Below are 26319 nucleotides of genomic sequence, written 5' to 3'. Positions count from 1 at the left end.
GTTGTCTGTACTAGCCAAGACCAGAACTTCACAATCAACCACAGTAGGACAGGACCCTATCAGGCTGGCTCGGACGGCAGTGCTGCACCATTCCCGTCCGCCGATCGACTCGACCAGACCACAGAGCGATCCTTACTGCTTGGCATCTCGTAGTCATGAGGTGCATGCCTGAGTGAATCTCCGTGAGGGGCATGCTTGCAGACTGGTGAGCAAGGTTCGTCGTGCCGGTTCTGGCTTCCGGGAATCGTTTTCCCCAAAGTTACCCCGGGCTTCTGGCCAGGCCAGGCTCTCAGGGGCAGTGTGGGTCGGAGATATTCGAGACCATGCCCAGGTGTGAGGTTATTGGACCCTCTGCAGACGTGCGAATCACAGACGCGTTTTCAGGTAAAGAGGTTCAGCGCGAATGTGGATTGAAAACGTGCTCTCCAGTGGCAAATAATTGATTTACGAAGTTCTCTCAGCTCTGAGCATTCCGATCACGTGCAAAAATCCTTAGCGCGGCGCTGACGACATGATCGCATTTGAGCACGAGAGACAATACAGAATCCTGGTAGTTGCGCTGTCGAAGCAGAGGCAACAGAGCACGGTTGACACATCTTCACGCAATTTGGATAGCAAGAGTGTTCATCTATTCTGTCGATCGCTGATTTGAAAAGGGTGGCCAGTAGTGGTACCTCAAACTCGACCTCTGCGAAGGAACAAGTTCGGCATATCCACGTGCTTCGCTCTGATATACTCGCAAAGGTTCTTCCCAAGCCCGTCGTAAGTGCTGCTTGCGCCCCATGACCGGTCTAAATGATCGTGAAGCATGAAGTGGACAGCCCTTATCGCTGGGATCTCAAACCGATCGATGTCCTTGCCATTGTACTCTGGTCCCAAAAGCTGCTTCATCCTTGGGATTGTCATCAAGCTCCTTAACCAGTCCCATTCATCATCATGTCGTGTGAAGAAGCCAACGTTGCAGTCGGACGACTTGTCTCCTGATCTTCCAAGCACGACGTAGCCCAACGGTGCTCGAGTCGTCGGGCCAAAGGATGCTAAGTCGACGGGCTCTGTTGTCTCGTAGCTCCATTGCCGTGTATCGTAGAACTTACCGTAGTCTTTGACAGCTGTCGACGGTGGAACGGGTATTGACTTCTGCAGCCACGGCAGTTCTACACTGTGGCTGACTTCTGATTGCGGTAGGAGAGCGCCCCAATATTCGAAGTACTCCTTCGGCGCTGACTGTCTCAGATCATTCTCTATCGACGCACCGGGACAACTTGACAAGAAGTTTTCCATGCAGCTTCGTTGGAAGCCGACCATATTTCCCGCGCCGATGACGCTTTTGTCCTTGGTTTGTACAAATATTCGGAGGTCGACGGTGGCGACATCCTGATTCTCTGGGTCCTCCTGACTCCAGCCGTTCAGACTGAACTTGAGCAGCGAATACTTCTCGACGTCTTTACCGATTGACTTGCGAATCTGTTTCTCGGTCCATTCGGCTTTTTGCTTCAGGTCGAGACCGCACAGGTAGTAGTGAAACTCGGCTTGCCAGCCTCCGCGTGCTGTTATGCCGACTTTGGTGGTGGTGGGCGGTGGGTTACCCTTGACTCCACGGACAAGCACTTGGTCTTTCGCCAGCTGAATCATTTCTATGCCTTCGAGCACGGCAACAACGTCCGATCCATAGTACTGTGGGCCCTGGATCTCATAGAGAAGTTGAGAGGTTGCTGTTCCTACTGACATTTCTCCGCCAGTATTTGGCTCCTTTTCCAGCACGAAGGTGCCGTCTGCGTTGATCGCGGCGATTGGGAAGCCTATATCCTCGCAGCCGTCGAAAAGGCTCTTGAAGGCGCTGTAGTAACCGCCGCAGACATATGTTGAGCATTCAATCAGATGTCCCGCGATCAGCGAGTGAGCAATCTCGTCGAATTGGGAATTGCGATCCCAGCCGTGCCACCACATCGCAGAACCGATTACCGGGGCTGCATCCGATACTCTACCGCAGATCACGATATCTGCGCCTGCTTTGAATGCCTCTGCTATCCCAGCTCCTCCAAGGTAACACTGAGCTGTGATCGGCTCGATGCCCCAGTCTTCCAGATTTGTTCCGAAGCAGACGTTTTCGAACTTTTCGCCTTTCTTCAGAAGACGCTGAACGACCTCGAACACTTCGTCGCCTTGTATCCAGGCCACCTTCAGACCTAGTCCTTGTTTCGTAACTTCCTTCTGGACCAGACTGGCCAACATTTCTGCATCACTGGCTCCAGCGTTTACAGCAACCTTGACGTTCCGCTCCTCCAGGTGCCGAAGTGCTGGAGTCAATGTCCCCATGAAGCTTGGATCAAACATCCCAACGCGCTCCTCGTTCGAGAGACCCTTCTTGATGTCGTCGTTCTTTGCTACACCGTGCCATTCCATCGTCATCTCGGACATCCAGTCCCCAATAATCACATCGACATCGCAATCCCTGGCGAAGGACAAGATTGATCGCTGTCTATCCGTGAAGCCGCCTGAAGCTCCTCCGATTCTGATCGGCCCCTGACCACGAGGACATCTTTTGTTCGAGTGGACCTGAGCCGTGCCATTACCATTTACATGATGGTCAACTTTCTGGCGTTTGCTGGCGACTTGTGGTACGCTTGATGCACTTCGTGTCGCTGCCATTGTTGTCTATGTGCTTCAGTGTGACCTTGAGAATTGATGACAGATACGCTGTTTGGAGATTCATATCATGTTGCATGAGTCGAGTATGTACTTAGTACCCAACACAGTTCCAAGGTTGGCGGCATGGCGCCCCGAGAAGTGGAGGAAGCTCCTGCCTCCGCCCATCGTAATGCTCGTAGGCAGCAGCCCCAGGCGTGAGCCTGCCATTCCCCGCACCAGAATTCGGCTTTCATTTTCCCCATTGATCTCCTCAGCTCGTACGCGACGAGACCTAGAGCTGGCCAGGAGCGTTGCATTGTAGCGCAGACCCGAATCAACTCGGCCACTGGCCGCCGTATATCGGACCATCGCTGTTTGGATTATGAAGCCGTGTTGATGCACGCGTCTTGAATAGCACCTAGCTTTTACGCTCCTCATCAGCGTTGCTGACGACGACCACACACGGATATCGTACTTGCCGCTTCACAAGTTAGGTAAGGACGCGACGTAAGTGCTCGAGGAGTATCATTGCTGGTGGTACGAGTTGAATAAGGACACCCGCGTTCAGTCAGTAATCGAAGTCACCTTGAAACCCGAAACCAATTTGTCGAGGCTGTGGGGAGATTTGTGGATCTGGTATCTGTGTTGGTGTCTTATACTTGGGTCAGAGGTCGCGGCCATGACTTCAGCAGGCAACAACCATGCGCTGGTTTTTGGCGCATCAGGAATCACAGGATGGGCGATCGTCAACGAGATTCTCAACGGCTACCCTGACCCGTCGACATTTTCTAAGGTGACGGCTTTGACGAACAGGCCCTTGACCCAGGAGGTCTCGCAATGGCCGTCCGATGAGAGACTGAACATTGTATCTGGTCTTGACCTCCTCAAAGGCAGTCAGCAGGAACTGGAGGAGTCCTTGAAAGCCAGAGTGAACGGCGTCGACACAGTCACACACGTTTATGTAAGTCATTCTGGAAAGGCGAAGTCGTGTCCGGGTTCAATCATGTTTCGAGTGCCACTCAAAGCATATGTCTTGAGCCGGCAAACACGTTCTGGTTGTTCTTCTGTTCCTGGGATGGACCAAGCACCACTTCGCCGAGCCGATGCTGATGAGGATCGCAGTTCTTTGCCTATATCATGGACCCTGATCCGGCGAAGGAGATCTCGATCAACGTCGACTTGTTAGAGCGCGCTGTAAATGCGATAGACAGCATCTCGTCCAGCTTGAAGTACGTGGTGCTCCCAACTGGCACGAAGGTTAGTCAAGCCCCTCGGCTGAACCAAAGCAGCCGCTCACGCAGGATCACAGGCCTATGGTGTTCATCTGCTTCGCGATAACTTTCCGCACGCCAACGCATTGCCGCTCAAGGAGTCCCACCCGCGGATACCAGAGCCTTACGCCAGTGAGATGTTCTACTACAACCAGCTGGACCACCTCAAGCAGCTGTCGGCCAACAAACCATGGACATTTTGCGACGTCATCCCAGATGTCATCATCGGCTTCGTTCCCCACAACAACATCTATTGTCTTCCCCAAGCCCTTGGCCTGTATCTGTCTCTGTATCGGTATATCAACGGTGAGGGCGCCGAAGTCGTGTTCCCGGGCACTGACAACAGCTGGAACAATCTCGTGAACGACTCCTCACAAGATCTTATCGCACGATTTGCAATTCAGGCCAGCTTACATCCAGAGCTGAGTGGTGGTCAGAGCTACAACACAGCGGACGACCCTCAGCCCTCGACCTGGAGCGAGAAATGGCCAATTGTATGCAAATACTTCGGGCTCAAGGGTGTGGCACCTACGAACGGCTCAGGTCCAGATCCAGTCGGCTACATGTCAGACAACAGGGAGAAGTGGCTGGAGCTCGAAGAGAAGCACGGCCTGCAGAAAGGTAGAGTCGGGAATGAGCGGTCCTTCGGCGGCTTCCCGTACTTCATCATGACGATGCTGGACTTCGACAGGCAGCTGGATCTGACGAAGGCACATGACATGCTAAAGAAGGCTGGTGCCAAAGTGGACGTGTGGTCGAGGGAGGATTCGTGGTACCTTGCCTTCGACAGGTTCAGGAAGGCGAAGATTATTCCATGAAGTCTAGCGTCCAGAAGTACAGGAGCTCAAAATCTTACAACCCTGTTGAGAATGCCCGTACTGAAGTGTCAAGGACTCGAGATCCGTCCACAATGTATTGCTATGTCTTGAAAACAAGCGAATGAGTATCCTGATACTACTGACCTATCGCTTGACCCGCACAGCAGTGCAATTCAAATCCGGCTTCTCCCAAGTCATGAAAGCCCGCATATTTCCCATTTCGCCTTTAGGATCCCACTGCCATGCACCATCCACGCTCTTGATGTCAAAGTTCCACAGCACCCTCGTCAAAATTAGCCGCATCTCCATATAGCTGAGGTTCTTGCCGATACACCCTCTTGGTCCAAGACTGAATGGCTGATAGGCCTTCTTGTTGTCCGTCGTAGCCCATTCAGGGTCGATGAACCGCTCGGGGATGAAGCTATCACAATCTTTGAAGTTCACCGGATTGTGTGCTGCCGCCCAGCTGCTGACAGCAACAGATGTACCGCTTGGAACCCAATTGCCGTCGATATAGTCTCCTCCCTTAGGAACCGTCCGTAGTAGCCCCGTTGGGACTGGAGGATGAATGCGAAGGCCTTCCTCGAGGCAAGCATTTAGGTAGACGAGGTTTGAAGTCGCGTCATAGGTGATATCTTGCTCCCTACCAAACGAGGATCGGATCTCGGCTACAAGCTTTTCGTACTTGTCCGGGTTCCAGAGTAGCCGGGCAATGAGGCCGGACAAAAGGTTGGCTGTGGTCTCGGATCCTGCTACGATGAAGAGCGCACCATTCAAGACGATCTCGTTGTCTTGTAGGTCGTGCTTCTCACGCTGCTTGACAATGTAATGAATGAAATCCTTGTGTTGCGTTGTGTCGTCCGCGAGTCTTCGAAGGACCTTCTCTCTGGAAAAGGTGAGATGGTCCCGGCGCCGCTGACGGACCTTTTGTGGGATCATATTCAGAAGTTGTGATTGGAGCCATGTCCCAGCTGGCGAGAAACGGCGAGTTGCCTGCTCGAGAGCGCCGACCTTGACAGTCTCGTAGATCAGAGCAACCCAGGAGTGAAAAGCGCCTAATTCAAGACATCCGAATGGGTCTCCGAAGGCCAAATCGCCAATGATATCAAACGTCGTGAAGTTGAGCCAATTGACCATGTTGAATTCCTCTGATCTATCCGCCATCTTGCCCAGGTTCTTGATCAGAGAGCTCACATAACCTTGAATGATATCCTCCTGTTCCATTAGAGCCTTTGTGCTGAACGAGTGAGCCAATGCCCGCCTCTGGCGAGCGTGATTGTCATCATCAGCCATGGTGAGAGTTGTGGCTCCGGGCAAAGGGTCGACGGAGCCGACGTGGATTGGGTCTTTGTGCATATTTGGACGTCCCTGCCGATGGCCATAGATATCCTCCCATGCTTGAGCAGAGTTGAATGCAAGCTCATTCGGCGAAACCCTTACGACAGGCCCATACTTATCGTGCAATTGCTTGTTCTCCAGTGGAAGACGTCCTCTGAGCAGTGAGTATATGCCCGGAATCGGGCTCATGGCATTCAGCCGTGGTCCCGGGAACTTCGCAAGGGGATGAAAGAAGAGGTTGTATGTCCATAGTGCGATGGTGTAAGCGAAGACCAGGCCGATACTGGCGACAGCAAGCAGTGTGAGAGCTGCTGTTATCGAGCGCCCTTGAGCCATGCCGGTGAGAGCATTGGCATCGCTCATCTTGGCCGTATTCAAATCGCAAGCACGAGCACGAATGTTCTGTAGTCTCCTGGCGCTACAGATGGGCTGTACGCAAGCCCAGGTGGTGCTCTTGAGCTCTCAGACAATGTGAGACGGTGTCGTTAGTTGCTTCCTGCGTGTAGCCAAGCATCGGCGCCAGAAGCAGTCTCGTTAGTCTCCATTCTGCTTTGCCGTGCGGACAGCCCGAGCTACGCTCGCCATGTCTTCATTGAATCGATTGCCGTACCCGGCCATTGTCTCTGCCGGTCATGCACTTGTGGATTCATGGGTCATTCAACTTGCGTCGATTGGTTCAAGACGTGGGTGTCTGGTGCGGAGAAGTCAGGAAAACGACTTCCGGGCGTGCTGAACGCGGCGCCTTCCAGAAAGCGGGGGTTCACCCCCTTGCCGCGCCCCGGACTCTGCATGACTCGTGCAATTTGCAAGCGAGCTTGGGGAAACCTCTAGCTGTTTTAGGAAGGGACGACTTGACCGGCCAACCCTGCAGGTCATCACTTCCGTCATGTTCATTTGCGGCTCCAAGAAGGCGTGTTATGCGACGGAGCGCGACTGACAAGAGGCAGGCAGCAACGCTCTCGTCGGTGACAGAGCACGCTAAGCATCGCCCATTTACGTAAGCAGATTTTGATTTCGACCATTCGGATTGGTGATCTTGGGAATCTTGGCACATGAGATCTATTCAAGTTTACCAATCGTGCCTTTGGGTCAGACCGGCAGTGTTCATTCCATACCGAAGTCAATCAGGCTCTGAGCCACTTTGATCACATCATTCTATGACCTACAGGGGCGCTCTATCATGGGATCGACGGGCGCTACCACGATGCGAGCAGGACAATACGATCCCAAGCAGCAGAAGTGTGTTGTCAATGACATTGCAGTACCACAGCCTGGGCCAGGACAGTATCTGATAAAGATCAAAAGCGCGTCCCTCTGCCACTCAGATCTTCTAGCTATACAGGCTGCTCAGGCTGGAGGGGGTGCACCCATCACAATTGGTCATGAAGGCACTGGCTATATTCATGAGATAGGTTCTGGAGCTGAGGGAAAGGCTTCCAGATTGGCGACGCCGTGGGGTTCTTGTACTTCGATGGGGGCTGCTACGAGTGCGAGGGCTGCTTAGCCCACAACTCGCAGTGCAAGAAAAGCACAGCTTTGCTCCATGGCTTCACGACGGACGGCTTTTTCCAGGAGTATGCCACTGTCGACTGGCAGAATTGCGTCGCGTTGCCATCGAATCTGGACATTAAAAAGTGTTCGCCTATCTTCTGTGCTGGTATTACTGGTGTGTATGAGACAGATTTATGGAGTCCTGCGCTGATGAATTGGTAGCATTTCACGCGGTCAATTCGTGCGATCTCAAACCAGGTCAATGGTTTGGCGTGATTGGCGCGGGCGGCTTGGGACAACTAGCGACACAATACGCGAAAGCAATGGGTCTCAATGTGATCGCCATCGACATCAACGACGGCACACTTGAAGTATGCAGGTCTCAAGGCGCAGCTCACGTCTTCAACTCGAAGACCAACCCTAAGTACGTTGAGGAAATCAAGCAGCTGTCCGACGGAGGCTTTCATGCTGCGGCTGTCTTCAGCGCGTCGAACGTTGCTTACTCGTCTGCTCCAAGTCTTTTGCGAGTGAACGGGATTTTGATGGTCATTGGAATTGCGAAAGAGCCACTGCAGGTCAGCACCTATGATCTAGCCGTGGCAAACTATCGCATTATGGCAGAGAGCACGTCCACGCCTCAGAGGATGGGGAAAGCAATTGAATTTACCGCGAAGCACAATATACTGCCGGAAGTTGAGTTCAGGAAGCTGGAAGAACTCAACGACATGGTGAACGAGATGCATGCCGGGCAGAGTCAGAGAAGGAAAGTCGTGGTTTTCGATGATTGAAGGAGGCTTCTGAACAGTCTATATAGGCCCTTCCCAAAGCATAAGTTTTAGTATGTCATGTTGATCATAATTGTCTTCGGCTCGGTGAACGCTTGTAGTGCCGCTCTGCCACATTCTCTGCCCAAGCCACTCTCTTTGCTGCCGCCAAATGGTGCCGTCAAGAATGTCAGGCTGACGCAATTGATACCGACCATGCCAGAATCGAAGTCACTGGCTACACGCAGAGCTTTGTTGATATCCTGTGTGAACACACCAGCCATGAGGCCGTACTCGGTAGCATTTGCTGCCTTGACCACTTCTTCTTCCGTTTTGAAAGAGTTGAGGATCGATACCGGGCCGAAAATCTCGTTCGAGTAAATTTCTGCATCGGCGGAGACGTTTGTGAATACTGTAGGCTCGACATAGTAACCAGTTTTGTCGGTCTTGTTGCCACCTATGAGCACAGTACCTTGGCTTCCTGAGATGCCCCGTTCTATGAAGCCATTGACGCGCTCAAATTGTGATTTGTCGACTAATGGGCCCATCTGGGTCCCTTCCTGGTCCGGATCACCAATCGTCTTTGCTTTCTCTTCGAGCTTCTCCTTGTATAGTTTGGCGAATTTGTCGAAGATTCCTTCTTGAACGTATACTCGAGTCGCTGCAAAGCAGACTTGCCCGGTGTTTGCTGCTAGTGCATTAGCACACCACGTCGCTGCGTTCTCCAAGTTGCAGTCGTCGAAAACCACAGCAGGAGACTTCCCTCCCAGCTCCAGGGTAACTCGCTTCAGGTTTGATTTCGCAGCCATTTCCTGGATCTTCTTTCCCGTCGGAATGCTACCAGTAAAAGAGACCTTGCGGATGCGCATATGGCTCGCAATCAGTGCTCCAGTCGTTCCATCACCTGTCAATACCTGGAATACACCAGGCGGGAAGCCAGCTTCTTTTATCAATGGTCCCAGAGCTGCAGCAGCAAACGGCGTCTTCTCCGATGGCTTCAGAATGAAGCAATTTCCCGTCGCAAGTGCAGGTGCCGCCTTCAGTCCGACAGTGCCCAAGGGACCGTTCCAAGGCACTATGCCCGCAGTGACCCCCAACGGCTCATTACGAGTGATCTGCATAAAGCCGTTCTCTTGAGGCACGGCCTCACCGAGGAACTTATCAATCCAACCAGCATTCTGTATGCCACGTTAGCCTCATCTCAGGGCAACCCTCGAAGTAACATCCGGCTTGCGGTCAAGAATCTTGCGATAAGACAGCGACTTACGTATTTGAATGCCTCCGCTGCCAGACCGACCTCGAAGGCACCAAACGACCCAAATGGCGCACCAAGTGTGATGCGGGTCAACTCAGCAAGCGGCGCCGTATGCTTTTCAAGTAGTCCTGCGAATTTGAGAAGGATGTCTCGTCGCTGGCTAGCAGAAATCTTTTTCCAGCCTGGGAGCGCGTTCTCTGCGGCTACTACTGCGGCGTCGACATCTTGATCGTTTGCAAGAGGGACCTTGTCGCTCACAAGGCTCCCGTCTTTGGGATTGTGAACAGTCAAATACTTGTTCGACTTCGAGTCCACATATGCGTTGTCGATGAACAGCTGAAGGGGGAGACTTTTGGCCGAGAACTCGAATGAAGATGTTGCATTCGTCGCCATACTGAGAAATATACTCTCACAGTGGCTTAATACCCAGTCGCGGGCACATAGACTGTAACAGATGGTTTTGTAGCACTCGTGGAGGGTGGAAATCAAAAATTGCCAACAGGATTCCGCGAACCTGTTGCGATATTGCTGTGATGTACAATTCTCACCCGACCATGGGACGCGATAATTGACTCGCTCCGTTTGCCAGTGTACTCGAGTCTGTACTTCTTTGAATGCCGTACAAAATGCTGACGGCGGATGGCGAGTCATGGCGGTAAATCAGGGGCAGGGGTGTGCGCCTACTGCAACCGAGGCGCGGAGATGATCCACATGGCAAGCATGGGGCGATTGCAACCCCGCCTGGCCGCTTAGGTGCAGCATCTAGCCCTTTCGGCCTTCTACTGTAGGTCGACGAAAAGTCAATCGGCACTGCTTTTTTCGCCCGTGCTCACGTTCGGACAACCAAGCCATGGCACTAGGACGAAGCTCGGCAGCGGGGACGCAATCTTCTTGCCCGTTCCTCTTCGGAATCCGGAGTAACGTGTTCAGCTTTCTGTCCTGGAAATTTGCATCAGTTCAGGCAGTGTGTAGGCACAGATTCAAGTAGCTCATACGGCCCCGGAAAACAACTCCTACAGACCACCTGGTACAGACAATCACATTGAGTGGAGCTCCCGAAAGGGTGATTACATGGAATCACAAGTCCAAGTTACACACGTGGACGCCGCGCCACCTGTCGAGAACTCAGCATTGACGGAGAAGCGAGAGAAACCCAGACATCGGGCTTCAGTTGCATGCACATCATGCAGGGAGAAAAGGACAAGATGTGTCATTCCACCGGGCGAGGAGGCATGCACACAATGCAAGTTGAACAACCGCGAATGCGTAGTCAACCACGACGATGAGCGCCGCAAGCCATCGAGCAAGGCTTACATGACCTCCTTGACAGAGCGAATAACACAGCTTGAAAATCAACTTCGCGAACGGGATCAACGAGACGATCGACCTACAGAACCCGTGGCTAAGCCGCCAGAATCCTCAGCCAAAGCCTTGCTGTCTGAACCAGGAGATTCTGCTGCTGTGCATGATGCTGTCGTACCACAGCCTCCCTCGATCTCCTCTTTGCAAGGTGGCGACGTTTTCGCCTCGGGATCAGACCTCGATGGCGTGTCGCCCAAGTCTGTCAGCTCATATGGCGGGGCCAGCATGGTCAGCAAGCTGTTATCGAGCTCAGGTCATTTGAGCTTCGATCAGCTCAGCGGTCGTTTGCGGTACTTCGGGCCGGTAGCCAATTGTCACGTCCACGTTGAGCTAAAGGATCAAACTCAGGAAGCAAATCGCAAAGCGATGGAGCAACAGAGACGGGCCGAGAAGGCATTACGATCAATCTCCATGGAGACCCATGATTACTTGTTGGGCTTGTTCTGGGAGTACTACAACTGCGTCATACATGTCGTGCACAGAGCTGCATTTGAAGAAGGTATGGAAGCTGGCCGAGGCCCGTACTATTCTGGATTCCTCCACCTCTGCATTCTCGCTGCCGGGTACAAGTTCTGCGACAAAGAGCGACCGGACATGCAGAAGATCGCCCTGCCGGACAAGGAAAGCACTCTGCAGCGCGAAGCCAAATACATGCTAGAATACGAGATTGAGCGGCCGGGTGGAATTCCATCAATCACAGCGCTGCTTATTCTGGGCGATCTTGAGACTGGTTCAGGTCGAGACAACCTGGGCTGGCTATATGCTGGCATGGCGAATCGTTTGTGTTTCGATATAGGCCTACATCTCGACGCCAGCAATACTGGGGCCAGCCAAAGAGATATCGAGATTGGGCGCATGACGCTTTGGGCTTGCATTATCTACGACAAGTACTGGGCACTATTCCTTGGTCGACCGACCATGATGAAACCGTCAGACCTCGAAGTATACAGGCTCAGCGTCGAATTTGAGCGGATGGGCACGAGCCTACCTTCTGGACCTGCTCAAAGCCGTGAAACCCAGGTCTACGAAGCTTTACTTGACCTCATGGAATTGGCGGGCAAAATAACGGAGATCATGGACTCAGCATCCAAGCTCAGCAGCAACATCGATCATCACGTCTATTTTCGCATGTCAGCACTGCATCGGGAATTAGAATCATGGTATTCTCGGCTTCCAGAGGCGTTGGCGTGGAACGCATCTAACATCTCGACCGCACCGTTCTCCTTTTTCCTGCTCCATCAGCAGTACAGTGCAACGCTCATTTTGTTGCATCGGCCTTTCGCTCGCTACGACGACGCAAAAACCATTCGCCCTGACCCAGATGCAGGAGATAGTAGTGAGGACGACTTGGATGCGGCTGCAGCAGGGAAGGTGATGGATCCCACCAACCATTTCTCTGCGTTGTCCCGGACGATCTGCACTCAGCAGTAAGTACCAGCCTGCTTGCGATCCCTGCGTCCCATGTTTCGATTGGGGCAGTACGTCTAACATATTCGAAATAGCGCTGTGAGGATCGCGAAGATATTTTGGCAACACCGAACGAGATTCGATACGAGGCGAATCTTTGTGACAGGCCTTCAGCACGCTGGCACTGCTGCAACAGCTCTAGTCGCGGCCCTAGCATACGTGAAAGATCGAGGAACGCGAAACAGCAATATGCAGTACCTCGAATGTCTGGCTGCCGCCTTGCAAGATATGTCGCACACTTATGTGCCAGCCGAGAAGATGTCCAATGTACTCGCCGCAGTGATCATCGAGCTGCGGGATGCTGTGCCGGAGCCCAGGCAGAAGCCTCCTCGAAGGCGACGCAGCTCACATCATGAGAATCGCCCGAACGGTTCATTCAAGCGGCATCAATCGTTCCATCACGACGAGACGAGAAATGGTGGCAACGACTTCCGTCACAGCGCAAGTCAGTCCATGCTCAATGGTGCTAACGGAGGTCAAGTCAGACACGATCATGTTCTTGGAACACAGCAGCCTCAGGCATCAAAGCCGGCTGCGAACGTGATGCCTGGGTCGCTTCCATCAGGTAGCGATGGGTGGACAATGGTCGGCTCGTCGGGCGCAGACAGTGCCTGGTCTGGACTTGCGCAGCACACAAACTTCGACGAAATCGCGAATAACAACCACGAGTCAGCTGTCTCATCGACCCAGACGGGTAGCGACGACGTCTCTGGACAGGTCAATCTGTCTAACTCAGTTCCTCACGGCCTCAATTTCACGCAATATCGCTCCAACAACGCATGGATGGGCGCAGAAACACCTAATATGGGCTTCTCCACGCCGCCGCTTACAACACCCTTCTCGAATCCCCAGGGTCAAAGATCCCAGCCTCGTCCGGCTGCAATGCACGAGATACAAGATCTTACATTTCCAGATTTCGTCGGGCTTCTCAATCCTGATGACCGACTTGATTTTGGTAGTTTGGGCATGCCAGCTGGTCTTGGGGCAGGATTTGACTCTGTGGGTCTGGACACGGTTCACAGCGAGATGGAGACCGATCAGCCAGACGTGAACGATGATTCGAGACTGTACGACGGGAATACCATGGTGCCACCAGCGAAAGTGCCATCAAACATCGGGTCTGAATTGCATCGAACTTTCTCGCAGAATGGCACGCATCTCAACTCAAATTTTTCGGGACCCTACGGCCCTACCGTCGGAAATTTCTCACGTTCACGCTCCCAAAGCGAAGTCGACAGCCGGACTTTCTCGAAAACAATGGCTGGGCTGGCCGATATCTTGAGGAGAGGCACTGAGGGTCGCTAGTGTCGAGCGAGGCTCTGAGATTCGTCGCAGCACGATGTTTCAGATGGACGATGAGGATTTTGTGTGACATTTATCCCGGTTGTGCTTTTGCAAGGTGTTGGAGGGTTTTTTGGACAGCTCTTTCAGCAGGCGGTGGTTTCTGTATCTGGATAGAGCTCTCCTATCCACCTTGGTTGGTACCTAGGTACTTAGGCACCTTACATAATCTCTGCCAAGATCTGTACCTCGTCAAAATTGAAGTCATCGTTGCGAGTGATGCCATCTTCGCAGCTTCGTACCATATAGTTCGAAACCTCAGAATGCTGCACGGTGTTACTCTAGCACAAAGTGTTCCAGCGCGCCAGAGCTGTTGACGTATTCTATGTTGGAGCCGTCGGCTACTGAACCAGTCTGGCTGAACACAGCCGAGGCCTAAGCTTGCTGACTCGTGTGAGTCTCAGGCCCAGCAAACCGATCAAAATGCACGCTTCAGCAGGTCTCGACGGACCGCCAAAGCTTGCCCCCCAGTTTTCCACGCCAGGCGTGATTCCAGGCTTGTGTAGCTCGCCGGCCCCGCAACTCCAGGTAGCAGTATCCCTGTTGTGTTGGTCTTGCGATACATTATGACCATGTGCCCTCGTTCATTTGCTCTCGCGATCGCAACATCTGTCAACACGTCTACCATCTTTTAAAGCTCACAAGACATCGACATTATGGCAGACTTTCTTATGCCCTCATCCAATGAGCGAAAACACTGGGGTGGCATGAACGATGTTCGGAGGCGAAAGAATGCACCAATTCATTCAGAGCGGCATATGAGGATCATATGCATAGGGGCTGGGGCCAGTGGGTTGCTTTTCGCGTACAAACTGCAACGGAGCTTTCGGAACTTCGAACTGGTCGTGTACGAGAAGAATAAGGAGCTATCTGGGACATGGTGGGAGAACAAATAGTAAGTTTTCAATCTTGTCTTCGATCACCACGAGTCTGACCCTGGCAAAGTCCTGGATGTGCTTGCGATGTTCCAGCTCACAACTACACTTGGTCGTTCGAACCGAAGCTGGACTGGTCGGCAGTGTACGCCGGGAGCGGAGAAATCTACAACTACTTCAACGATTTCGCCAAAAGGTACGACTTGAAACGATATTGCAAGGCCGAGCACAAGGTAGTCGGTGCAAGGTGGAATGTTGAGAAGGGCGGCTACGATGTTGCGGTACAAGATGTGGTTTCCGGCGAGACGTTCACCGACTACTGTGACATTCTCATCAACGCAGGAGGCATTCTCAACGCTTGGCGGTGGCCTGCGATTCCTGGCCTAGACAAGTACAAGGGCACACTGCTGCACACCGCAAATTGGGATAACAGCGTGGATCTCAAGGGCAAGCACGTCGGCTTGATCGGCAATGGATCGTCTGGAATCCAGGTTTTGCCCACCATACAGCCACATGTACGGAAGGTCACAACTTTCATTCGAGAGCCCACTTACGTCTCGCCCGTGCAAGGACTGGAGCAGCACGTCTTCTCGCCTCAGGAGCTGCGGGATTTCAAGCAAAAGCCCGGCACTCTGCTGAAATACAGGAAAGAAGTTGAGACAGGTCTGAATGGCCAGTTCAGTCTCTTCTTGAAGGGCACCCAGACCAACAATGACACCCGTGCGTACATGATTGACCAGATGAAGACGAAACTGAACAACAAGTTTCTGGAGTCAAAGCTCATCCCAGACTGGTCTCTTGGCTGCCGGCGATTGACTCCTGGTGTAGGCTACCTGGAGTCTTTGACGAAGGAGAACGTCGAAGTCGTCTATGGCGAGATCACTGCCGTCACAGAGAAAGGATGTCTCTCGGACAATGGCAACGAACATCCTGTCGACGTCCTCATCTGTGCGACTGGATTTGACACTACATTCAAGCCTCGCTTCCCACTCATCGGTCCCACCGGCAACAATTTGCAGGACGAATGGGCAAAAGAGCCACGTTCGTACCTTGGACTCGCGGCTGCCGACTTTCCCAATTACATGATTTTCTTGGGTCCCAACTGCCCCATCGGCAATGGACCAGTTCTTTCCGCCATCGAAGCTCAGGCCGACTGGATGATGGCCGTCATCGACAGGTACCAAACCTCCAACATCCACAGTATTGCTCCCAAGCGAGAGGCGATTGACGACTTCCTCCTATGGAAAGACGAGTTCATGAAGCAGACTGTTTGGGCTGACCCATGTCGAAGCTGGTACAAAGCAAACCAAGCAGATGCGCCCGTCACGGCACTCTGGCCAGGCTCGACACTTCATTACATTGAGGCGTTATCAGAAGTACGGTGGGAGGATATGGAAGTCAAGTACAACAGCAACAGATTCACCTGGTTGGGCAGTGGCTTCTCGCAGTGTGAGAGTGATCCAACGGCGGACTGGGCATACTACGTCAGGGAGCACGACGATCAGGAGTTCCAGTCGAAAGGGAAGAGGAGGGAGATCTTGAACAAGTCGGGCACGATCACTTCAAGAGCGGCGGTTAATTTTGCGGGCGATAAGGAGCTTCAAGCGAACTTGTAAATCGGCAGTCAATGTGTATGGCGTTATCAGGACGGGTATATGTCATCTGAACAAGAAGCAATGTGTTACCTCTCATCGATGACTTTGCACATCAGCGTCGCAAATCAAATGGGCGAGCATACTTTGTGCGCCCCTTCTGTCCGATATGTTACGTTCCTGCCAATATGCCTCTGCAGGCAGGAGCAGCCCAACAACAATTGTCAATGTCTCTTGCAGATTCATGTTAGTCTCACTGTATTGTGTAGCCACCATCAACGACCATAGCCGATCCGTACATGAAAGACGACAGCGGGCTAGCCATGTAAGTAATGCTGTCGCCAATCTCGTCCATCTCCGCCAGCCGCTTCGCTGGCGTCCGTGCGATCTCACCTGCCATGCTTCCGCTGCTGCGCTCTTGAGAAGAGGCGTCGCAACATACCTAGGCATTCTTGTGAGTGACCTTCACAACTTGCGATCGATCTGACTTACCCAGGACATATTGCGTTGATCCTGATGTTCTCCCCAGCATATGCAATAGCGTCCGCCTTCGTCATTCCCACCACTCCGTGCTTAGTCGCTGTGTAGACCACGGCGCCAACCTCCAATGGTGTCCCAATGATGCCGTACATGGAGGCGACATTGATGATCACTCCTCTGTTGAATCTTGGGCTGTGGCGATGTCAGCATATAGGTTCAATGACCACGTCCCGGGGCACCCACCTCGCCTCGAGTGGATTTTGCTTTAGCATGGCCCTGATCTGTGCTCTCGAACAGAGCCACACACCAGTAAGGTTAACGTCCACAGTCTTGTTCCACCCCTCGAGATCCGAGTCGGCGCTACGCCACGCCTTGCCCGCTATACCAGCGTTGTTGACAGCATAGTCAATGCGTCCGAAATGCTTGACCGTGTCGGCGATAGACTTGTCCACCAGCGACTCCGACGACGTGTCGAGCTCCAGCGGCACAACCTCGAGGTCGGGATATTGCAATTTAAGGTCCGACGCTGTCTCCTTTAGAGCGGGAAGATTGATATCCCCAATGGCCAAGCGGCGTACGCCGTGGCGGACAAACGACTGTGCTGTTGCTTTGCCAATTCCTACACTTTGGGTTAATGAAGGTTCCGGGTCTTCTGCACTCGTTCGGGCGGGATAGCAAGTCAACACACCTGCTGCAGCTCCAGTCACGAATCCTACACCTTTTAGCAGCGATGCCATGCTGTGCACTCTCAGTCGGGCTCCCTGTCTTGAGGTCTAGCGAGATCTCAAGGCGGACAGCCTTGCCAGTCTACTGTAGCATCTCGAATTACTCGATTGGATCTGCGAAGGTCCGGAGTGCAAAGTGCGTATCCAGCGGTGGCTATCGCTCCTACTACACGCGTCAGACAAGCAAGCAAATGACAGGTGTTAGCTGCCATTGATTCTGCAGGCAACCAGCATCTAGTAGCCATCGGCATCTCATCATGCCGCAGTCACTAGTGCAGTCCGTGGTCGTTGACCTTCCAAGGTTGGCAGGGAGGGAAGTTACCCCATAAGATGTGGTGGACTGGGGCACGGAGGTCCGGGCGAGCTGGGGTCTCCAACTTCCAAACTCAGGTTGTCGTTTTCCGGGGCACTCGCTTCTTGGCCGCTTTCGATCAGCTTACACTCCATATGGAGATTTGACAGCTCCACGCTGTTGAGTATGGGTGTCCGGGGCGGGTCTGCGATGTTCCAGACTGCCTTCAGCAATTTGCTGATGCGAAATGAAGGCTACCACGAGCCTTGCGACAAGAATGCTCTGGAGCAGCCACGGTCTTTTACTGCTAGCGTAACTAGTCCCTTGGATACCTCGTCTGCTTGGACAGTGATAGAGCATATACCCATCACTTCCATTCCGAGACACTCTTTGGCTACCTGTCACACTCCCAGCACAGTGCCATATTCTTCTGGCTGACCTGTTCACGAGCACGCTTCTCACGCTGATAGATCCTTCTCCTCAACACTGCATAGTGTGTCACGAACGATACCATGTCGTCTGTACCAGACGCCAACAAAGACATGGCTTCAACCAATCAGATTGAGAGCAGTTCGCTGAATGGCAGTGGTGGCGACAAGATTACTGCGGCCACTGCTGAGCATGGCCACGAGCATGTTGCCATCCATAACGATACCTACGATATCGCAGAGTCCGCTCTCGGGCAGAACCTGCCTAAGAACTACTACCGTTCGGTTGGGTTCATCGGCACAGTCGTTGGGCTCTGCTTTGGCAATATCTCTAACTATACGGGATGGGTGCTTCCCAGCAACTCGCTACTGATCATCAATGCGGACATCGGGCCTTCGCCAAACATCACCTGGGTGGCCCTCTCGTACACGCTTGGATTGACCATTGGCTTCCTGATCATCGGTCGACTTTCCGACATATTCGGGAGACGGTGGTTCTTTATCATTGGGAACGGCATTGGCTGCATCGGTGCAATCATCGGTGCAACCACGAACGAAGTCGATACGCTGATCGGCGCCAACCTGCTAAATGGCCTTGCTGGAGCGGTGCAAATAACATTCACCACTGCCATATCGGAGCTGGTGCCCAACAAACACAGGCCAATCTGGCTCGGTGCCATCTTCTCCTCAAGCTTCCAGTTTGCGTGCTTTGGTCCTGTCATCGCACAGGCATTCGTCACCGGCACGAGTGCTGGCTGGAGATGCTCGTATTACATCAATATCGCCATGGCCGGCGCAGCGACTCTGTGCATGTTCTTCTTTTACCACCCTCCCACGTTCCACCAGTTACACGTCGGTCGCAGTAAGATGCAGCAGGTGAAGCGACAGGATGCTGTTGGATTGGTCCTCTTCACTGGCGGTCTGGTCATCTTTTTGATGGGTCTGAATTGGGGAGGCTCGCTGTACCCATGGAGCTCGGCACATGTGATCGGTACTATCGTGGTGGGCTTCGTTGCGCTCGTCGCTTTTGTCATCTATGATGCGAAGCTGCACAAGGGTGACCCGCTGCTGCCAATGCACCTGTTCAAGAGTCCTGGGTATTTGGCTATGGTTGTCACCGCGACTGTTGGCAGTATCGTGTACTACGGTATGAACGTGCTTTGGCCTCAGCAAATCGCTTTCCTTTTTGGAGGTAAGTTTATCGTTCTCGTCGGACTTCGGACATTGATTAATCTGCTTTCCTAGGGTCCGCCATTCACAAAGGCTGGCTTGCTTGTGTCGTTGGTGGCGGCGCCTTGCTTGGCCAGATTATCGCTGCAGTGCTCTGTCAGTATATCAAACGCTCGCGCTTCATCCTGATTGGGTGCGCTGCGAGTCTTTTGGCCTTCTGTGCTGCTATGATCGATGTCGAGGTCGGTGACGAGGCGAAGGGCGTTGCATTCATGCTTCTCGCGACCACCTCCGTTGGCGCTCTCGAGCTCTGCTCACTCGCTATCGCGCCCTTGGCGCTCCCAACCGAAGACATCGGCGTGGCACTCGGTGCGTTAGGCTCGATCCGATCTGGCGGTGCGTCTGTTGGCTTAGCAATCTGTGTTGCTATCCTCAACAATAAGCTTACTGCTTTTGTCCCACCTCGAGTCACCGAAGCTGTGACAGCTTTGGGTCTGCCACTGTCCAGCGTCCCTGCATTGTTGACGGGTCTGACGACGGGTGTGGGTTTGGATGACGTGCCTGGTATCTCGCCGGAGATCCTGGCTGCTGCGGCCGCGGCACAGAGCAATGCAGCGAGTGATGCTTTCCAGTGAGTCCATCCATGCCCTTGAACCCCAAGAAGCCGTTGGCTGACCTCAAAAAAGCTACGTGTGGTATGCTGTCGTTGCGTTCGCAGTCCTTGCGCTCGGCTGTGCTTGTTTCACGATCAACTATGGTCAGTTCTTGACGAATGATGTGAGCCGGAAGATGCACGGCAAGACTGTCGGCGTGGTTGAGGAGGAGGAGGAGAGGCAGGAGAAGTCGGTCGTGTAGTAAAACCTGTGCCTATACGAGGCCGAGCAGTGGGCGAAAAGAGGCTTGTAGAATAATAGAGATGAATGCTTTCTGTTCCTGTTCTGAAGAAGTGGGCTTAACTGTTGCCGGTTGACAAAGAATCCCGGTGTGGAAGGCACGCGGACGAAGATGTCGGTTCGGGTGTGGCTCCTGGCAAGACCGGATGACCAGGATCCGGATTCTAGCGGGATTGTTATTGTCCGCCGTTGGTGGACAGTCATGGCGTCGGTTCTCGAAGCCGGATGACGTTGCCTTTGTCGTGTCTTTCTCTTGAGTCTATCTCTGGACCAACGTCACCGTGGTCACTCCAGCAGCCAAATTTATGGTCGCATTCGATCTTTTGAGATCCCGTCTAGCTTCGTGTTGGCGTAGATAACACGACTTGCTGATTCCGTTGTGGACGCTGGGTACACGGCTTGCCGCCCTCATGTGCATCCAAATCAACATTTAGCATCATACGTATCTGATCTCCTATGTAATAGCACGACTGCCTACTTCAGCTATATGCTCGCTGTGTATAGCAGTGGTACTGACTGCAGGAGCCGTGGAAACGAGCTTCGACTGTGAGCAGGTTGTACCTGGTGCTTTTGTGGTGGAAGGCTGCTTTCGCAAAGCATCTTCGCTCAGGGTTTGCTTAATATGATCGAGGCTCTTTGAGCCTCTGGCCGGTTTCTTTTGTTTGCAAGGACGTGGATGGTCGGAAGTATCCGCGCTCTTCCGCTTAGAGCCCTGCTTGGATGTTGCAAAGGTCGATATGCCTCCAGCCTCCAGGACTTTGTCCACAATGTCGGCGTGCAGTCGTTCTTCGTATGCATAGTCCTTGATCCTAGACGTATCCCTGGTATCGTTTTGGGGCCAGGTAACAAGATACCTTTCCGTAAGACCAAGTGCTTCACTACTGTATGACGCAGACGACACAGATGCGCTGCCGAACTCCTTTCTCGATATCTTGCGCCCAATCTCGAGCTTGAGACCTTCGACGTCCTCGTTGTTCAATAGTCTGCGGACAAGCAGGACCTGTGGCAACCAAGCTAGAAATTCTTGGGCTGAGAAGTTGAATCGCGTAGTCAGGATGTCTTTCAAGCCGTCAAGTTCGACGAAGTTGTTCCAGTAGGACTCTCGACTGACTTTTGTTGTCGCTTCTGTTGGGTCAGTACAGTTGGCTCCAGGCACAATCTGACTATCGCCTCAGAAGCCCAACTGTTGGAGACAGTAATTGGCCTTCCACAGGTCCTGAAATGCTCCTGTAGTGCATGTTTCCACTGGCGGAGTTGCTTGTTGTGATACGCAGCCGTCAGGGAGGATCCGAAGCCGGCTTTGACAGCTTCAACTGCCGCAACACCTCCGCATTGTGGGAGGCCTTCGGTATCGTAGTCGTTCCCAGTCAGAAGAGCGAAGAGACAGATGCCTTCCTGATCGATACCCTGGAACTGCTTCCTGAGGTCGTCAGCCTTGACCAAGCAAACCATGTCGTTAGACTTCTTCTTGCCGTCGTCATACTTGAAAGTCATGACAGTAGTGGCGCCAAACATGAAGGAGTCTCCATCGTTCGAGAAGACAGCATCGACATGACCCTCGCGCTGAAGGGCAGCGCACTCCGCTTCCGCCTCCCCAGGCGCGTACCAGCAGGGAACTCCAATGGCACGAAGGGTCTCCTTCGTTAATTTACTGTCCCACTTGATGTTGTAGACATGCTCGCCGTGCCTCTTCCTGGGACGCTTCGGCCCATCGAAGACGAACAGGCATTGGATACCAAGCTTAGCATAACGCAAGGCGCGGTATAGAATCTGCTTCTCGGAGGGATTGGAAGTCCTATGGGAGCCTTCCCTGATCGCCTTTGTCTGAGCTAGATCAACATTCTAGTAGTGCCAATACGCAGCATCGACTGCTATCCGGTACGGGCGCTTGTAAGTGTCGATGTGCTTAGCGGCAAGTTCCGCGATGTTCACGTCTTTCACGATGGGTGATTCGGGATGCTTCGAGTCATGGTCCGTGAGGACTTCCCAGAACCTGTCGAATATCTTAGTATTCAACTTTCGAAGCAGGCAGTGAAAAGTGCCAACCCTTTGATGCCCATGGTGGGCCGTTCCGGAGTCCTTCACGGTGGGAAGTGGACACTTTGCTTCGTGGCGGTCAACTGGTAGTGGGCACGGAGTCAAGATTGTGGAGCGTGGCTGCTTGGATGTCGTCCGGCGCGTCTCGGGTCCGACTCTCGACCTGAGGCCTACCTACCTATTATTATCACTTCGATCTTCCATTACTGTGCAACGACTCGCACGTCGTACTATTTGACAGCACGAGGCATGTCGGAGATGCGTGTAGGGAGTATCTGCTTGGAAACCTAGTTCTAAATAGCACTTCCGAACGATCGGGACCCCAACGCCGCTGCTATATCCAACTCTATGGGGTATCATAAAATCACCGAGTGCCTTCCTCAAAGGATACACTGCCTTAAACATTCAACTCCGTACTGCATTCAAACTTATGATGCGACTAAGCTTCTCGGCCGCTAGCGAGGAGTGTCTGGGATATCCCATATCCCGCTGTGCTCTTGTCTCGCGTTGTTCTCGGGTAAACCTGTTGTCTGCGTTTTCGCAAAGGGTATAGGTGATGTCGACGTAAACGTTGGAAGCTGGTACTTCTGTGGTGTCATGGGTCGTGAGACATTCGCACTGCCGGGCTGACCTGTATTTGGCGTGACGAAGCGCCACTGATTGCTAGCAGGCACAAAAGCCGGTGCAGGATGCGAGTGTTGATGATGGATCATCGCATCATCTACTCGGACTGTGCCAGGATGTTGCTCCTGCGGCATCTTTGGGGTCGCGAAGGTGTTGGCCGGAGCACTGTGCTCTCCCGAAGGCTGCGAGAACGACACGTTACCATGCGTTGGTGGCGGAGGTGGTGGCATCACCAGAAAAGTGTCATGACCAACGACCGGGGCTTGCTCATTGACATTCGTACCAGTGCTCGTCGCTGTTGGAGCCTCGGGAACAGCAGACTGTGTCATTACGGGCGATGGAGCGGTGCGACTCGGACCGATTGATTCATGTGTCGATGCCTCTGCCTCATTCGCGCCCACTTCTGGGCCATTTCCAGGTAGCGCATGATCGTTTGTGGTCGGAGGGACCAAAACACCTGAAGACGGGACTGTGGCGTGGTCTGCTGGGACAGACGATGCTGCCGAGGTGGCCTTTGCTCTCGGCACAGGAATCTTGCGCGCCGGTTTCGGTTTGGCCTTCTGCTGCATTTGTTCCTCAAGCTTTCTCTGGTTCTGATCATGTTGCTCTTTGGTGGGCATCTTCAATTTGATCTTTTTGAGACCACTCGTGATATTGTCCATGTCTGCAGATGCATCACTGTTGGTACTAGCTTGTCTAGACTGGTTGCTGGAAGTCTGCTGAAGGATTGTTGAAGCCTTGTCCGATGAGTTTGAGGTCTGACGGGACAAGGCAGGCACGGCCTTCCGAGGTAGAACTTTTGTCGGGGCAGGAGGCTTCGTGGCCACTGTGTGAGTCCTTCTCGTTGCAGTACCTTTCGAACCCTTGGCAGCATTCGCAGTGGCTGCGACCTTACGAGGCGACGACTTGACCGAAACTGCAGGTTGTTTAAACTCATCAGTCAATTTCATGTCTGAGAAACCTGACACAATACTCGAACCAGCGCTCGAACGCCTCCGTGGGCGAGGGATAACTTGTGCTGGAAGTGGAGGCACTGGCTCATCGGGATCAGGTAAGTCCGCAAATGAAGCAATCGTCGTTCTGCGACTCTCACTCCTCGTTCGAGAAGTCGAGCGTATGGCAGCAGCAGGCAAGGCTGGAGCTTTACTTTTACGATCGCGTAGCTGCATTGGCTCGGCATGCTCGATGCCGACTCCTGACTGACGTGCCCGTCTTGCTTTCGTGGCTTCGGCATTGAGCTCATCGTGCCGGCAGCTAGATATTTGACGATCACCTGGTATGATAAGTTGGGAGAGCTCGTAAGCTGCGATCTCCCATTCGACGTCTGGTGGAGGTGGTGGAGGTCGTTCCAGCAAAGAGAGACGTGCCTCCAACTCTGCGTTGAGAGACTGGCGTTCTCGCGCAGTGCGAGTCATCTTAGCATTCGAAGCTTGTGTCGGCGACGAGTAATTGCCCGGAGATTTATCGATGACTTCCTTCGAGGGAGGCAAACGACCAGCAACGATTGCTTCGATAGTCTCCAATGCATGTGGACTCCACCAACTGGACTCGCACTTGTCAACGTGCGGTCCGAGAGCTGATGTGCTGTCACGAACAGACTCAAGAGTTAGGCCAGACATTGAGGCACCAAGTCCACGAGCTCCTGCACCGCTGATATCGGTAACAGGCTCGTTGACAAGGCCGCAAACATGGCTCAGGACGCCACTCGCCAGTGCACGATCGCTATAGCCGCCCTCGAGTACGCTGATGATCCGCCCATCGACACCCGTACCTTCTTCCATGGAAATCTTGACGATGTCGGAGGTGAAGCGAGCGTAGAACTCGGTTGGGACACTAACACCGTGTCGTTGCATGCCGGCCATTTCCCACTCGCTAGCGTCGAACCCAGCAGAGACGAAGATCGCCGCCTTAGGCTGTATGCCTTTTGAGCGCATAGCCGCAGCATGATGTCTCAGGAATTTCCTCGTCTTCTCGAGCAGGACTAGATACCGCGTCTCGTATAGCTTCCAAAACTCAGCATGGTCCTTCCACTCTTCAAGGTGCACGTTCCAGATGGATAAACCATGAGCATTCTCAACACAGACACTAGCATTGCGGACCTTCTCCTCATCTCCCCATTCGCAGGGGTATGAATTGATGTCGTGTAAGCTGTAGTAGCCGATGGGTGTGGTTTTGTGAGAAGTCGCACCTTTCGGCATTTCCTTGGCCTTTGTGTTATGATCCCATGCGATCATCTGAGATCCGTCACCGTGGTGGAGATCAAAGTCGATGATCGCTGCATGTGTGAGACCATGCGTCATCGCAGCGTACTTGATGCCCACGTGGACATTGTTGAGCCAGCAGAAGCCTGACGGGAAGTCCGCGGAGCAATGATGGCCGGGTGGTCGAATGCATACAAATGCCCGCTTTGTGATTTTGCCAGCGAATACTGTGTCCACGGCCTCGCAAACACCTCCTAGACAACCCTGTAGTGCTGCCAGTGATTCGGAGCAAAGGTAGAGATCTCCTTCGTGCAATTTTGGAAGTGACTTGCCATTCTCATCCTTGCCATAGCCGATCGGTCTGACCAGCTCCTTTCCATTCATGGCCAGCTTCGCCTCTGCCGTGTCGCACATGATCTGAAGTTCCTCCATCCACTTGGCGCCGTGTACAGCGGTGACAGCTGCATGGTTGAGTGGAACATATCGATTCGTCTTGTTGATGTGAAACGGGGCGCTGTGAGCAGGCGTAGTATTCTTGGGGTGAGGCGGATATCTGCCATCAGCATGTCGGCCACCAAGACGAACGTATGCCAGAGATGCGCCGAGCAGAGTGGCCTGGATGCGTTCTGGTCTTTCCACAATCGAACTGAGGGCAGCCTTGGTCGCTTTCGGACGGGAGAAGCGGTGGCCATAGCATGAATCGTGGACTATCACTACTACCTCTGACGTCTGTGCGACCTGTTGATCGATCTCTTTCGCAAAGAATGACTTTGCCACTTCGTTTGGTGTCAGAGCCTTGTGCTGCGCTGTCTGCATCGTGCCATGCTTTTGACCAGAGACAGGCGATAGTGGGTTGAGATTCGAAGACGCTCGACGGAACTGAGCCATCTGTGGTGTACCACTGCGCGATGACTTCAGGTTGTTGAGGGATTGTCGCGCCCGAAGCGCGGGGGCGGGGGAGGGTTGCCTGTCACTCTTTGCACTCGCGACTGACGGCGATCGCGCGGTTGATGGACGAGACGCAGCAGGCGATGTCTGAAGCTTCGGAGGCGATCGACTTAATGACTTAGACTTGGGTGTGACGGGCGGCGCAATTGATGTATTTGTGATGGAAGGGCGGCCGGTGATGGTTGTGCTGTGGGCGGGTTTGCTTGCCCCATCGCCCTCTATGGATGGCAATGGGACATCGGGATCTGAATCCATTGCGTCTGACAACGCTTTTCATGCGCATTTGTCGCAAGTGTCCTTGTGGTGTTGGCAGGTGACA

General features: G+C 53.2%; 11 protein-coding genes across 11 annotated transcripts; 5 read left to right on the top strand and 6 right to left on the bottom strand.

Annotated features, from left to right (window-relative positions):
* Window positions 1-675: 675 nt before the first annotated feature.
* On the bottom strand, window positions 676-2649 carry AB675_8090 (uncharacterized protein; the record flags this gene model as incomplete). The annotated part of the gene is made up of 1 exon (XM_018148509.1): window positions 676-2649. One exon carries the CDS (start codon window positions 2647-2649, stop codon window positions 676-678), a length of 1974 nt encoding a protein of 657 aa, XP_018001258.1.
* A 658-nt stretch (window positions 2650-3307) lies between these two features.
* AB675_8089 (uncharacterized protein) lies at window positions 3308-4717 on the top strand (the record flags this gene model as incomplete). Its single annotated transcript, XM_018148507.1, has 3 exons — window positions 3308-3589; window positions 3751-3885; window positions 3938-4717. The coding sequence occupies 3 exons, from the start codon at window positions 3308-3310 to the stop codon at window positions 4715-4717; spliced, it is 1197 nt and encodes a 398-aa protein (XP_018001286.1).
* Window positions 4718-4861: 144 nt separating this feature from the next.
* AB675_8088 (Isotrichodermin C-15 hydroxylase) lies at window positions 4862-6418 on the bottom strand (the record flags this gene model as incomplete). The annotated part of the gene is made up of 1 exon (XM_018148506.1): window positions 4862-6418. The coding sequence occupies one exon, from the start codon at window positions 6416-6418 to the stop codon at window positions 4862-4864; it is 1557 nt and encodes a 518-aa protein (XP_018000951.1).
* Window positions 6419-7259: 841 nt separating this feature from the next.
* On the top strand, window positions 7260-8334 carry AB675_8087 (Alcohol dehydrogenase; the record flags this gene model as incomplete). The annotated part of the gene is made up of 3 exons (XM_018148505.1): window positions 7260-7434; window positions 7488-7721; window positions 7769-8334. 3 exons carry the CDS (start codon window positions 7260-7262, stop codon window positions 8332-8334), a joined length of 975 nt encoding a protein of 324 aa, XP_018001193.1.
* Window positions 8335-8381: 47 nt separating this feature from the next.
* AB675_8086 (Aldehyde dehydrogenase) lies at window positions 8382-9958 on the bottom strand (the record flags this gene model as incomplete). Its single annotated transcript, XM_018148504.1, has 2 exons — window positions 8382-9488; window positions 9578-9958. The coding sequence occupies 2 exons, from the start codon at window positions 9956-9958 to the stop codon at window positions 8382-8384; spliced, it is 1488 nt and encodes a 495-aa protein (XP_018001245.1).
* Window positions 9959-10636: 678 nt separating this feature from the next.
* On the top strand, window positions 10637-13699 carry AB675_8085 (putative transcriptional regulatory protein; the record flags this gene model as incomplete). The annotated part of the gene is made up of 2 exons (XM_018148503.1): window positions 10637-12354; window positions 12430-13699. The coding sequence occupies 2 exons, from the start codon at window positions 10637-10639 to the stop codon at window positions 13697-13699; spliced, it is 2988 nt and encodes a 995-aa protein (XP_018001098.1).
* A 692-nt stretch (window positions 13700-14391) lies between these two features.
* On the top strand, window positions 14392-16226 carry AB675_8084 (putative sterigmatocystin biosynthesis monooxygenase stcW; the record flags this gene model as incomplete). The annotated part of the gene is made up of 2 exons (XM_018148502.1): window positions 14392-14630; window positions 14681-16226. The coding sequence occupies 2 exons, from the start codon at window positions 14392-14394 to the stop codon at window positions 16224-16226; spliced, it is 1785 nt and encodes a 594-aa protein (XP_018001147.1).
* A 229-nt stretch (window positions 16227-16455) lies between these two features.
* On the bottom strand, window positions 16456-17419 carry AB675_8083 (3-oxoacyl-[acyl-carrier-protein] FabG; the record flags this gene model as incomplete). Its single annotated transcript, XM_018148501.1, has 4 exons — window positions 16456-16569; window positions 16596-16644; window positions 16695-16874; window positions 16926-17419. 4 exons carry the CDS (start codon window positions 17417-17419, stop codon window positions 16456-16458), a joined length of 837 nt encoding a protein of 278 aa, XP_018000997.1.
* A 792-nt stretch (window positions 17420-18211) lies between these two features.
* AB675_8082 (putative MFS-type transporter YusP) lies at window positions 18212-20152 on the top strand (the record flags this gene model as incomplete). Its single annotated transcript, XM_018148500.1, has 3 exons — window positions 18212-19319; window positions 19373-19928; window positions 19984-20152. 3 exons carry the CDS (start codon window positions 18212-18214, stop codon window positions 20150-20152), a joined length of 1833 nt encoding a protein of 610 aa, XP_018001054.1.
* A 492-nt stretch (window positions 20153-20644) lies between these two features.
* Window positions 20645-22250, bottom strand: AB675_8081 (Flap endonuclease-like protein; the record flags this gene model as incomplete). Its single annotated transcript, XM_018148499.1, has 4 exons — window positions 20645-21315; window positions 21375-22014; window positions 22060-22183; window positions 22237-22250. 4 exons carry the CDS (start codon window positions 22248-22250, stop codon window positions 20645-20647), a joined length of 1449 nt encoding a protein of 482 aa, XP_018001290.1.
* A 432-nt stretch (window positions 22251-22682) lies between these two features.
* Window positions 22683-26255, bottom strand: AB675_8080 (Histone deacetylase HOS3; the record flags this gene model as incomplete). The annotated part of the gene is made up of 1 exon (XM_018148498.1): window positions 22683-26255. One exon carries the CDS (start codon window positions 26253-26255, stop codon window positions 22683-22685), a length of 3573 nt encoding a protein of 1190 aa, XP_018000954.1.
* Window positions 26256-26319: the final 64 nt, after the last annotated feature.

Source organism: Cyphellophora attinorum, assembly GCF_001299255.1.
Source record: "Cyphellophora attinorum strain CBS 131958 chromosome Unknown Contig10, whole genome shotgun sequence".
NCBI lineage: Eukaryota > Fungi > Ascomycota > Eurotiomycetes > Chaetothyriales > Cyphellophoraceae > Cyphellophora > Cyphellophora attinorum.
The sequence above is the reverse complement of the archived record's forward strand: the minus strand, read 5'-3'. Positions and strand labels throughout refer to the sequence as shown.